This window comes from Accipiter gentilis, chromosome 9 (genome assembly GCF_929443795.1).
Source record: "Accipiter gentilis chromosome 9, bAccGen1.1, whole genome shotgun sequence".
NCBI classification, from domain to species: Eukaryota; Metazoa; Chordata; class Aves; order Accipitriformes; family Accipitridae; genus Astur; species Astur gentilis.
In genome coordinates, this window is record NC_064888.1 from 40,335,424 (window position 1) to 40,348,756 (window position 13,333).

Here is a 13,333-nt window from a genome sequence, read left to right on the forward strand (position 1 = left end):
TCTCCATGTCCGCCTGTAGCTGTTGTCATCTCAAGACATTCGTCTGCAGCAAGGGAGAACAGCCGGCCGAAGATCCAGCCCAGGCTTTACTTAATGCTCCTTCCACGAGGGCAATGTGGAAGCCTTCGGTGAGAGCCCAGCTTGACTTTAAGAGCCTCTCCAAAGCAACCTTTGGCCAAGAGCAAAGTGCCAAAAAGGGCTGGCAGCTGCCTCGGTTCCTCCTGCAAATGCCGCAGATGATGGGCTGTGGGCCGCGTCGGGAGCTGTGACCATCCAGGGAGCACCGAAGCCCTGGCCTCGGGCGAGGGATGGTTTCAATCCTTTAAATCCACCTGGACATCTCCAGCATCTTCAATCAAAGTGATAAAAGGCACACAACCTTCAGGCCACGTTTGCAGTGACATGCAAACGAAAGAGAAGCATGTGGGTTGTCCCTGGGTTGTCCCTGAGCCCTGTGTGCTCCTGGGGGCTCTTCCACAGCTTGAGTGACGCTTGCTAGCTACTAAAGGAAAAAAGATGGTGAGCTCCTTCCAAAACCCCCACAGGTCTTGCCAAGGCCTTGTCCCTTGTAAGACCTATTAAAATAGCTCCTGGGCACTTGCCAAGCACACGAGCCCAGCTGGAACTGTCTGTTCAGTGACCCTGTTGCAAGGTCATCCCTTCTGGAGACCGAAACAGCCACTTTTTGACCTATGAATGCGAAACATTTCTGCTGAGGGCAATGGACATTTGGTAACTTTCTCCCTTCCTATCGCTGCTCCTGGCCGTGTCCCCGCTCTCAGATCCCCACCTCGTCTTTCCACAGCAAAGATCAAATGAAGGAAACGTCGGCATGGAGAGGAAGCCCAACCACCACCACGTTTCCAGCTTTTCTGCAGCACAGTCACAGCCCGTACAAGGCTCCTGCTTTTGTTGTCCTAGCTTCTTGCTTCACCTTTTTTCCATTTCTTTCCCTGTCTCAGTCCGTACCTGGAGCCCCCCGTGCTCTCCTGTCGCTCTTTGAGGAATTTGAGACCAATTCTGCTTAGTGCAGAAAGGATGGCAAAATGGAAATATATGAGCAAGGGAATAACTCTGGAAGGTCCTGGGAGGTGCTGAATACCTGCAAATCCCACTCATTTCCCTAAGATAAACACCTTCACTTCCCTGTAGCACAGGATCATAACTAAGCGAGAAAAAAACCCTAAATACTAACATTCTAAAGCACTTAACTACAACCTCCTTGCTATTAAAGTTGATTTACTTTTACAGCGAATGCTTTACAAGTGTATCGTAGGATTTAATCACAGTTACACTGAAGAAAAAAAAAGGGCATACGTTGAATTCCTGTTGACATTTAAAGCAGCCCAGAACCATAAAAACACAGCAAACAAAACGTTGGGCTCAGCAGCGACCACCAAAACCCACCTGCTCTCCCAGGGTTAGCAAACAAAATCTGCACTCCGCTAGTTCTGTGGCCCCGAGTGTGGCCCCAGCCTGGGTGGGATGTCCTCCCCCGAAGTGCTCCTCGAAGGCTGGGTGCCCATCCCCGAGCTCCCCAACTCCTGGTCCTTCTCTCACCCACAGAAGTCATCGAGGCCACCGGGAAACCCAGGGCGGTGGAGGACAACCCTCAAGCGCATACTTCAGCTGAGCATGTATTTACAGCGCGTGCTGTCCTTAACAGAAATGTTTTCTGGGATGGGCCCGATATCCCCTCGAGGCGCATTATCAATTATTTGCCAGGCGAAAAGGTGCACTGTCATGGGAGATAAAGAAGATGATTGCACCACACAGAACAGGGAAGATGCACACGAGAACTGATTTTATCCTTTGGAGGAGCGGTTTACAGAGGGAGGCTGTTTGCCTTGCAGGTATTCCCAGCTATGGAGGGTAAGTAGGGAAAGCAGCTCATCTGGGAGCACTGTCCCATGGACAGCCCAGACCAGCAGCTCTGCAGGAACAACCAGCCGGCTCCAACCTTCCCCTTGAATTAGACTTTCTGAATCTTACAGAACCTGAATATTTTCTGGTTTTTTTTTTTACTGCATATTGGAAAAGACTGGTTCTACCTCAGGCAGGGTTTACTGGTCACGACTGCATGAAGAAGACAGAGCTCTGTATGTAATGTCCTAGGAAAGGTACTGAAAAGAAACCCACTCCTGCTTCGACCCATCTTCCTTAACTAATATATTTCATTATTTTTGATATTGTTGTCAAGCTGTCTCCCCAGATACATCAGTAAAATGAAGAAGGATCCCACACTGTGCTTGCAGCCACCTTCCCAGAGAAGCATGCTTCTGCTGGAGAGTTCAACAGGAACAGGGCGACGCTGGACCCAGCAGCATCTCCCACCCTGACCTCTTCTCTCTGAGTCACCTGCAAGGCTGTTCACTCAGCTGGAAAAAAACCACAACCCATAACCCCCCCGAGAAGCCTCAATCTCTTTATCCAACTTCTCTGAAAAAAGATTTTAGAGATGCCACACAATACAGCCCTTTTTAGCTATTTGTGCCCTTGAGCCATGCATTAATACAGCTGAGGCTAAGCTGGATTGAGGGAATTTTAACTTGGTGTATTGGACGACGTAGAAGGTTATAAAAAAAAAAAAACTAAAAAAAAAGCACTCCAAAAAGAAAAGAAGGAAACACTCCCCACAAAACTGGCTTGTAAGCTGAAGATTTCATGAGGTCAGGGTGAATGTACAAAACCTCTCACTGGAAATGTTATTAATAATAGCATCTTATCTCTTGTTACATAGAAAGTACACTGATTAATAACAATACACTGATAAGTAACAAACTCCCAAATCTCAGAATATTATCATTTAATCACCTTTTTTTTTAGACTGAGGGGAAAAAAGTGGTGGTCTGGGCAGAGAACTCTGTTTTTTAAACTCACCCTTTTAAAACCTGACTTTTCATCTTTGCAGAGACTTACAAGCTGCTTGCTAATAGTTACTGTATGCTGAGAGCATCTTGAAGTTGCAAAAGGGCATTGTAGGTATTTCAGAAAGAAATAACAGTGTGTCCATACACCTATGAAGACGTCTGGGGTGCACGAAAGAACATGGTTTTGAGACTGCATGTAGAAATTTTGACTCCATGTATACAAAAGTCAGGTTTCTACTAGTAAACTTCAAGCCAGAAAAAAGTTTTTGTAATTCAGGGGTATTAAATCTTTCTTAAAATGTCCAAATCAAATTAAAGCAAATGGGATACTTTTTTGTGAGTTGCTTTTAAATTCAGCTCTTTCAAATATCCGTTAAACCTTTTGAAAATTAAATGAATTTTATTTTTAATGTAATGTGCAATTGTGGAGATCTGAAGAAAAGCTTGTGGTCCCAAAAGCACGTGTGTTTTTCTAACTATACAAGTTGGTCTAATAAAAGATATTATCTCTCCCTGCAAACCTCGCCTAGCTTCAGTTTTCCTGGCTGAATAAAGATAACAGAAAAAGTTTAATGATTAACTTTCATGCTCTCTATTTTCCCCCTTTATCAGGCTTTTCCTGGCCGCTAGCATTCCTGCTTTGCTGCAAAACACGGGCTACAGGTCTGGGGGCTGCATGCACCCACCTGCGGGCAGCGCCGGGGACCTCAGCCCCAGCCTCCACACACCTCCTCCTGATACCTCACCTCCTCGACAGCTTCTGGACCCGGACATGGCCGGAGAAACCCAAAACTCTCCCCAAAAGATCTCAGCTAATGCTGGAGACATGATTGCTTTTGCTACAGTGGAAGAAGGCTCCCAGTAAGGACTGGTGTGGAAGCTGCGGTGCCTCCAGCCACCCCACCTCGCCTCCCTGGTCCTCTCAAGGCTTTCGGAGGCTGAAACAAACCCCTCCAAATCTTCCCAGCCGAACTATTCTGGGACCCTGGATAAGCCACGCACACTAGGAACAGGCGAGAACATACCTACCATTTTTCTCATCCCTAACTCTAAAAACGTCCTCCTTTGATTAGTGATAAACCACAGCCACACATTTCACACCTTAAATTAAGACAGTGGACCAAGCAATGCCTGCTAAACGCCATCACTAACTTCGATACCAAAAGTACCTATTCACCCTGAGACACCGCGTCTGTCAGCACGAGTAACGAGTACCCTGAGGACGGTTTCCGCATGGGTTTTTCCTGTGTGCCCAGAATGGCTAGGTCAAGGCTAGGTTAAATTCTCATCATTTTGCAAATCCTACCCTTCTAGCGGCTTCATCTCCACCTCTCCCACACCAGCTGGAGGGCACTCAGCCCAGTCAGCCGCATGCAAGCGCCTTCTGGTTTATGAAAACCACGTTCAATGTCCAAATATTGCACAGTTCCTGGAATAATAGAGCTTATAACCTCCTTAATTTATCATCAGTGTTTAAAATAGTATCACTAAACCTCAGAAGTAATGATAGATGAAAAATTTATCTTAAAGCAGAGCTATTTAAACTATGATAATCTCAAAAAATCTTTGCTAATCTGCTACATCTTTGAGCCGAAGAAATACACACTCCCTGAGTTTCGTAATAAAACAAAAATGAACACTGGCAGAGCAAGCAAAATCATCTATAAATACAAATCAACCTTTTCTCCTTGTGAGCCAGAGTAGCCCAAGGGATAACGGCATGATCATGCTTCAGATGTATTTGTACAGCACATTTCATCTTCATTAATCTAGATAACACACTGGCAGATCCTTATTTTTTGATTCCAAGAACGATGAGCTATTCCTGTGCTATGGCAGTTCAACACCCACCTCTCCCCCAAGCACACGGGGCCCCACGGAGGTCTCTGACCACCAGCCTGGAGCACCACGAACGCTCCTTCCTACCCTCCCACTGCATTGGGAAGGGGCTGTAGTGCTGCAGCCCCGGCTTGCCCCGGCTCCAGGCTGCAGCCCAGCAGCCCCCGAAGTTCACCACGTTCATTTGGTCACAGCGTGGGGCACCACGGACCTCACCAAAGCACGGGACAGACCTGCCCTTGCCTTCCCCAGCTCCGACGCGTGGCTTTTCTCATGGGGGCAACCTCAGCAATGCAACGAGAGCTAAAGGAGGGAGATCAGGATGCTGCAATAAAGTGCTCTTGCACTTTCTCAGCCCAACAAATGGGTCACCTTGCTTGACCCGTTGTCCTCCCTCTGCAAGCAGACAAGTTCTGTGCCCATTTGCTTCCTTGGAATCCGCTTCCTTCAGAAGGAAAAAGGAAGGTGATTCTTCTGCAGAAACTTGTTAGAAGTTGCTCTTGCAAGGATCCGTATTTTCTCTCTGTTTTTCATGAGCTGACATTTTGGTCAATAATCTTCATATTTAAGGTGTCTTATCTTCTTGTGCATGCAAAGGATAGCTGCACTGCAACTCCTGTGAGGCATTTCCTACAGACATCCTCAGCACATTAAGAGACAAATAAAATCCAAACTGTAGAGAAACTGACTGCTCTTGAAACCATGTTAAACTATAATGGGCTAAAAATATCTTCATCTTTATGTCTCTTCACTATCACAGAGGAGAAAGGCAGTGCTGATGTAGGTAAGCACAAGCGATAGGTTTATCTAATAATGTATACTGAAGATAGTGAAAAATATTTCAAATTTGCCTACAGTTATAAAACTGTAAATCACACTGAACGATATCACTGCAGTAAGGCGTTTTCTTCTAATGGTTTTCTATATTTTATCGGTTCAATAAAACCCATCGCCTATCAACCTAAGAGCTGTAGTTATACACCCTATGGTTATTCTCAATTAATTGATTTTTTTTAGTTTTTAAATTAGGCCACAAACCCACCAGAAGAGAGAGGTATGGCAAAATTAACTAATCAGATATCATTTCTTTCTTGGGAAAGAGGTGGGGGGGAAGGGAGAGTCTTGCACCGAAGTTTTAGAAAGTTGATAAAGTTTCCTGCCTTGCAGTAGAAAACAGTTGGCAAAGACGCATCTTGACTCATCATACCCCTATCGACACCATTATACACTTGATTACATCCTACAGATTACAAAACATATCAAATGAGTGCACTGAGAAAACTCCCTGGGATCTAGAAAAAGAAGGCTCCTGCAGCAACAATGATCTTACATAGTGCCTGTGTCCTAGGGGATCCCAAAGCCCCTCACACATTAACTGCCACTGACGTGAAAACACCCGCTGGCTGTGATCAAGAGGTACAGGCTACGTGGCAAAGAAGTGAAGTAAGACACGGTACTCACCAAGAAACCCAGCTAAGCAAGCATTTTACAATTTCACACACAAATATGTCTGTGTTTTCATGGTTCATTCCACAAATACCCAAGGGGTAAACTGTACAGCACTCAGTGTAATCTAGTCCTCTAATTAATAGCTTTGATAGTACTAAGAAAAACCCAACACTGTGAAAAAATCTGTAACGCATGGGCAGCTGACTTTCTTAAGAATACTTGAGAAAACAGAGGTGGCTTCATAATTACCCCCAACCCCCTTTCCATTTAGTGGCATTACTTTCAGCAAGAGTTTTCCCAAATGTCTCTGTGGTTCTCAGCCCAACAAATGGGTCACCTTGCTTGACCTGTTGTCCTCCCTCTGCAAGCAGACAAATTCTGTGCTCATTTGTTTCCCTGGAATCCTCTTCCTTCCGAAGGAAAAAGGAAGGTGATTCTTCTGCAGAAACTTGTTAGAAGTTGCTCTCGACAGAGAGATCACCTACGAGAAGATTATTCACAGATCTCAGTCACCGGGTTTGGAAATGATTTCCCCAGTTTTCTAAAACAAGCTATTTTGTTGCTCCTCAGAAGAAGCAGACCTTCAGAGAGGTACGTTGAAGCAGATCCCTCTCCATACCTTGTTCAAGGTCTAGCCAACTGACATTGATGGGATTCAAGATATTTCTTTTTGATTTGTACGTAATGCAAGGGTCACAATTCTTGAAGGACTCTTCTTCAAGCTCTCATCGAATGAACATGACGGATCTTCTGTACCAAATGCAGCCATACTCTCCAGGGACCCTGCATGAAGTGTTGGAGAGGATGTTGCACAGACACCCATGACAGAAACACGCCTCACCCTCTTCTGCCTCCTTACTTCGGCCTGAGCTGGTGAACCATACTTGCTGCCAGCAGCAGGTACAGAGCGCGCCCCAGGACTCCTCCCTGGCATGAGCCTGGATTCAAGCATTCAGCTGACTGGAGACTGCTTCCCTGTTTCTGCCCCTGCCAGGCACATAAACAAAAAATCAGTTGCTACTTCCTTGCGATTCACATGAGGAGCGCCTGGAGTCAATGGGTTCAGTGTGGGGATCATTCAAACCAGCTGCGGCCAGTGAAAAGAATCCATTCTTCATTCCTGTGACCAGGCTTGCTAGAAAGTAGGGAGCAAATGTTCCACCCAAAATAGTTTTGGTCTGAGCATAAGAGAAGCTATTGGCAACAACAACGCTGACAGAAAGAATGCCTTAGCACCAGGCTCAGATGCCTTGCAAATGTATTTTGTATCCTCTACCCCAAACTGTATTTCTTTCTGCCCGCAAAAGACTACATCCTTTAACCTGCCCTGGCAGATTGCTGTGTGTCTTTATTTCGGCTAGCAGAGAGCTCCCTTCCATACGGGACCTATCCAGGATGGAAAGCAGATCTACCGGGATGGAGAGCCCAACCCCAGCTGAGCACCAGGCCACTGTGGTCCTCCTCCACGGTGAAGCCAAGTTGTGCAGGAGTCCTGGGCAAAGGGTGCAAATGCTCCTGCTTTACCCGGAGCCACGAGGCCAGGCAGGGGTGCGGGTGTATTCCCAAGCTGGCCACGCAGACAGTCCCAAGACGATGCGTGCATCTGCTGGATGTGCTCTCCTGCCCCAGCTTCGCGGTCCACCCCGGGCTGATGGTGCAGAGCAGGCTCTGGGCAAATCTCCTCCGTGTTGCATGCGCCCATCAGCATCCCTCCATGCACCCAGCTGTACTAGCGCAAGGACCATAGTATTGCAACAAGCGCCGCTTTTCTCAAAGAGCTCTAAACCGCCACAGCGAGCAGGTGTGAATGGCTAGGTCCTTGCTGTTTATTTTTAGCCTACAATGAATTTGAAAAGCAGAAGGTGCCGCTGTTGCTAGGGACGCAAATGTAGAGTAGCAGACACGAAGAGTTCCCTCTGGGTGAGCGACCAGGCCTGATCTGAGCCTTTCCTCTGGGTTGACTGGCAAGAGCAATTAATCCTGACGCAGTGCATATGTTCCAAATTTTGTGTACTTCAGAAACGAAATGAGAAAAAAAGTTATTGTGCTTCACTGTGAAATATCAAAAGCACTGAACTGTGATGCATTAACATGGCATTGTCTTCAGGACTCTCGCCCAACTGAAGACTAACAAGAGGAGTTGGCACACAGACATTAAGAAGTGCACATATTCTTTCCTTGCACACCCAGGTACTTTTGCATGGCACAATAACACATGCGACTACGTCTCCATCCTCTTCGTGCAGTTATCAGTGCAGCATAAAGTAAGGACAATGGCTATTACCAAAATATACAAGAGAGGATAACCGCTAAGATAAAAAAGATTTGCATTTATTAATGTCACAATATAAAGGAAATGATAAACCCCTGCAAGCCGAGTTTCTAATTTGGTCTTAATCAGACTGGGCGTAGCTGCGCCAGTGCTGGCTGCCTCTCCGTCTCAGTCCTGGTCTCCTTTCCACTGGTCAGGACAAGCCTTTTCCCAAATCACAACAGCTGGCTGGAGCAGCCCTCCACCTCCTCTTTCTCGCTGCAACTTTCCCTTAGAGTATGACGACTTTTAAATCCTTTCAGGCTCAAAGCCCAGTAAGCAGTAAAGCCCAGCACAAAGTGATATTTATTTCTCATAACTATTTTTGTTTCATATAAGAGCCCAATAGAAAAATAACCTCAACGGTCTTTGTCATAGCCAGAGGTGGATTTGAAGCTCTGACGAAGTGAATGTGCTGCACACGGCGGTGCTTGGTGCAGCACATCTGCTTCGTAACAGAGTTAAAGGAAGAGCCTGCCCTCAGATAAAGCTCCTATCTTCCTTCAGCTAGTAGGAAAGGACTTAAAATCTTTTGGGGAGCTGGAAACTTTGGTATGGACAAAGAACTCAAATGAACAGCCACAACGGCTGCAGAGCGGTTTCCTTAATTAGAAAGTTGGCTGCATTCATAAGGAGGAGGAAAACAATGCTACAGACAGCCAAGGCAAAGAGCAAGTAAAAACTGTAGCACATGCAGCTCTGGAGGAAACAGAAACCGGCTCTTATCAGCCCCCCAGATCCTCCAAACCCACTTGTAATTATTAGGCGGAAAATCAAGTGTGGTCCTGCTGCCGAATCAGAGCAGTACAAATTGTGAATATGACTTGGCCTTAATTAATACATTTTGACAAGGCTCAAAACAGTCCCCAGGCGATTTAAGACACTGTAAAAAATCAAGGAAGAGACAGTTTTTGACCTCAAGATGTCAGATACAGAACTGTTGTCTAGTTTTGACGAGCTGTCACTCTATCCCCCGGACATCCCTACTGCAGCTAAGCATTTTACGTCATGGCCTGCAACCACACAATGTGGTCCACGAGGCTACCGGCACGTCCTCAGAGCATCAGTCAACCCAGCTTCAACAGCGTCGGAGAAATCCCTGTCGATACAGCGGTGGTGGTGGTCTTCTCAGTCCTCTGCCCTGCTCTGGCAGTTGGCGATGGGCAATGGGAGAGTACAGAGACATCCAGCACTGTACGACCCACCGCAAGGAAGCCTGAGAAACCCACACCTCGCTGCTCGCTTGCTGGCCAGGTTTGCCCGGCTGTCCTCGTGGAGACCCGGTGTGCTGTTGCAGGAGAAGTAGCGAGCCGTGTAGCAAATGGAAAACGCTAACCAGGAAGGTTGTGTGCTTTTTTAAACAGCAGACCAGATGCCAGCCTGAAAGCACAATAAACTCCCTGAGAAGAGACTTTTCAGACTCTGCACGTCTCAAGCCAGCACAGGGTATATCCCAACAGAGAGACAGGTAACTGCACAGGAAAGTGAAGAAAACTACAGAGAGAGAAAAGGCAGCTTTCCCCTGTGTTGGTCGCATGCAGGGCTGTCAATCCAACCAGCACCTGACACCTGCATCAGAAAGAAGCTGATACCTGTCACACTGAGACGATGGAGCATCCCACTATGGAAATTCAAAGGGCCGCTGCCAAAACAGTGCTCCCAGGGAAGAGGCAGCTGTGCTGTGTGCGTCTGGGGAGAGCGGGAAGGCAAAAGGCGAAAACACTTCTTGGCTGCAGCAGAAAACCAACATACTGATGCCTCTCCTAAGCGCAAGACTCTGGCCAAGGAGAAACATGGGTCGTGGACCATTTCCAAGGGTGCACTTGAGATGCTCTTACTGTAATTGAACATGAAGCTGTGGCCTCCCAGGGCTGCGCACGTTCCTCACCGTGGCGGGCTGCCACCCTGTGTGACTGAGCACGGGGTGTTTGTGTTTTTCTGCTTCAAACCAGCCACCAGAATGAAATGAAATGCGGGTTCTGACACGAGGAAGACTGATGGGCAAGGCTGCGGTCTGCAGACAGGTGACTGGAGAGCGATGGCAGCAGGAAGGCTGAGTTTTTGGAGTGTGGCTCCAAAAAGAAAATCTCAGAGGACACCCTCACGATCCTCTTCCACACAAGAGATGAAAAAAAATCATCCCAAATTGGACAGGGAGAGGTGCAGCTCCTTGGAGGGTCTCTGCCCCGAACACCTCTGCAAGCAGGAGTATGACCATCACCCCAGGAGACCTGCAAAATTACCTTACAGCTGACACCCAGGAGCTCCACGTGGCTGACACAAAGCACCAAAGCACAGGTTACACATTCTGTTTACCAGGAAATTAACCTTAAACGCTGTGGAGTGAAATCTTGGATGGGAGAATCAATTTTTTTTAAAAAAAAGAACTTTAACTTGCTGTTTTGCCAAATTCTGATTGAAAATCATTGCTCAGACCCCGAGGGCTCACGACCCACTTACCAAACACAGCACTGCTGTATTTGGATGGACTTGAGTCAGAGTATTTCTAGCTAGCACCATGAAGGGTAGAAGGTAGAGGCAAACAAGCAAAGCACGTAACTACACCAACTTGAGAGGAGTGTGCGCAGCCCTGGGAGGCCACAGCTTCATGTTCAATTACAGTAAGAGCATCTCAAGTGCACCCTTGGAAATGGTCCATGACCCATGTTTCTCCTTGGCCAGAGTCTTGTGCTTAGGAGAGAGTGTAGAAAAAATTCGAAACACAAACATTTTGTGAATGTTACCAGCAGCGTTCTTACCAAGCATGGAATACTTTCCTAGAAACTGGCTACCTTTAGGACACCATCTGTCCTGACGCGGTATTTTGGTTGGCTTACTGTTGCTGATTGAAGTATTTCCCCCTTTCTTCTGCTCTCCTACCTTCTTCCTTCCTCTCCCACTTCCCCAGATGTGTTTGCACTGAAGGAAAGCTGCTCCTGTTGACTCTGCAGGGCAGTTTCCAGCCCTGCCTATGCTCAGTGGTGCTTGCAGCCTGGCTGCTGCCTGAGCTGTCCGGCATTTCTTAGTATGTACTTCTTGCTCAGTACTGCGGTGCTTTGGCTACGTGCCTTATGAACGGATTAAACAAACAAAAAGGTAAGAGGCATATTAATTCAGCATGCCTAATAACTTCCCAGAGTGTGAGTAAAGGAAACTGGAGATTCCCCAGGAAACTGTCCCAGTATGCAGAGTACGTCCAGATTCTCCCCATTACAAGGGGCATCACGGAGAGGAGTCATATACTCTTGGCAGCTGGTGCAGGCAATCCATGACCGAACCATAAACCCACCAAACGTAAGACAGGAATTTCATTGCATACTGCTTATCTTCTCGAGTCCAGCTGCTGCTCTGGAGCCTGAGGGCTCTGGGAGGAGTGCAAGAGGCTTTTTGGAAGGAGTTAAAGCAGCACTTTTCCGTACTGGCATCTGACGCCTCTTCCTTCCTGGAGCAAAAGCGGCTCACTGCCCCCCTGGGAGAATGGTGGAACATCTCCTTTGGCTCTCACTTAGTGCTCTGCAACTTCCCGTACCATAAACTGGTTGCATAACACGAATCTGCACTGTGCAAAACCTCTCGAGCAACGAGCCTTGCAGGAGCCAATGTTGTTTCTCCCAATCCTTCTGCGAGATCTGCTTTCCATATGTCTCTGCCGATGTGCTTGCTTTCTCCACGCCTGTGAAAGACCAGTCTCCCTCTCCGCTGATCCTACCCCTCTCCCTGCCTCAGCCCGCCTGCCGGCTGCACACGAATGCACATGCCTGGGTACCAAATGGTCGGGTTTGCTTTTCTCAGCACCACTCTTCTCTCCTATGCCACCACTACTAAGGACATAACGCTGTGGCTACGCTTTGTCTCCAACCTCTGCTCGAGCAGTCCCACCGCTGTACCGGGGACAGAAGCCACAGTAGGATGGGACATCCCTTTGCATTTCCCAGGACAAAGCTCATTTACTACCATGAAGCAACTACAAAGAGAGAAAAATTCAGTTTCAGAGCTAGGCAAAAGTTATTAACAACATATTTACTACCATCTTCCCAAACTCCGTCTTTTCCATGTGCCACCTTAGAAGAACAAAACAATCAAATGGATCTGCTCTGGATTTCTCTTACACACCTCTCACAGCTGCAAATCCTTTACAAGGTGATTTTTCCTTAGCAAAGCAGCTGTTTTTCACCCCGAGCACTACCTTCCCTCTGACAAATATCTGTTTACAGTCTGGAACTTTATAATATTGAGCCACAATCAAATTCATTATCTCCACACACTCTTATCAATATTGCACAATTGCCATTTCTCTTTCTCCTCCTCAACTGCTACCACAATTCTCATTTCTCTTAACTTTCACAAGTGACCTGCTTTGGTTTATTGTAGCCCATAGTGTCACTAATCTTAAAATTATCCCAAAATGTAGACAGATATGCAAGTTCTGACATCTTCTGCCACTTTTGAGGATCTTCTTCAAACCCTTCTGTAAAAGAGCCAGCTCTGCTCTTCCCGCTGGATCCCATCCCTCCTTCTCCAGGGAAGAGCCACTGGTCCCTGCCCACTATTCATGCTTTTACGGTGGAGCAGCCAAGTAAGCTCATTCCATGCCTCCTGCTCTGTACGTCTTGCAAATCCAGCTCCGCTCCCCTGCTGTCACCGTGTGTCCCACCTCCCGCTGCCGCAGCATGTCCCATCCCCTCGCCTGGCGTCCTTTTCTCCGGAGCAGCCGGGGACTCTCCCATGACTGCCCACCCGCCTCCAGCTAGAAGTCCTCTCCTGCTTCGTTCTCAGAGATGCAAGAGCCTCAGGTTTCTTCCCTTTCTGCTCTAATCGCCTCTAACTCTGAAGCACTTTTTCTGTTTCAGGAGACCTAGATGCC

The 13,333-nt window shown here is 47.2% G+C and overlaps 1 protein-coding gene across 4 annotated transcripts in view; it reads right to left on the minus strand.

Moving 5' to 3' along the window:
• CTBP2 (C-terminal binding protein 2) overlaps nucleotides 1-13,333 on the minus strand; it is a 77,904-nt gene that overhangs the window by 21,597 nt on the left and 42,974 nt on the right. The window contains exon 3 of one of the 4 annotated variants that reach the window (XM_049809952.1): nucleotides 1,408-1,738. The exons of the other annotated variants lie outside the window; for them this stretch is intronic. Coding sequence (XP_049665909.1) covers nucleotides 1,408-1,573 — 166 coding nt within the window. The 5' untranslated portion in view covers nucleotides 1,574-1,738. The remainder of the gene's footprint in view (nucleotides 1-1,407; nucleotides 1,739-13,333) is intronic. 4 annotated transcript variants of the gene reach the window in all.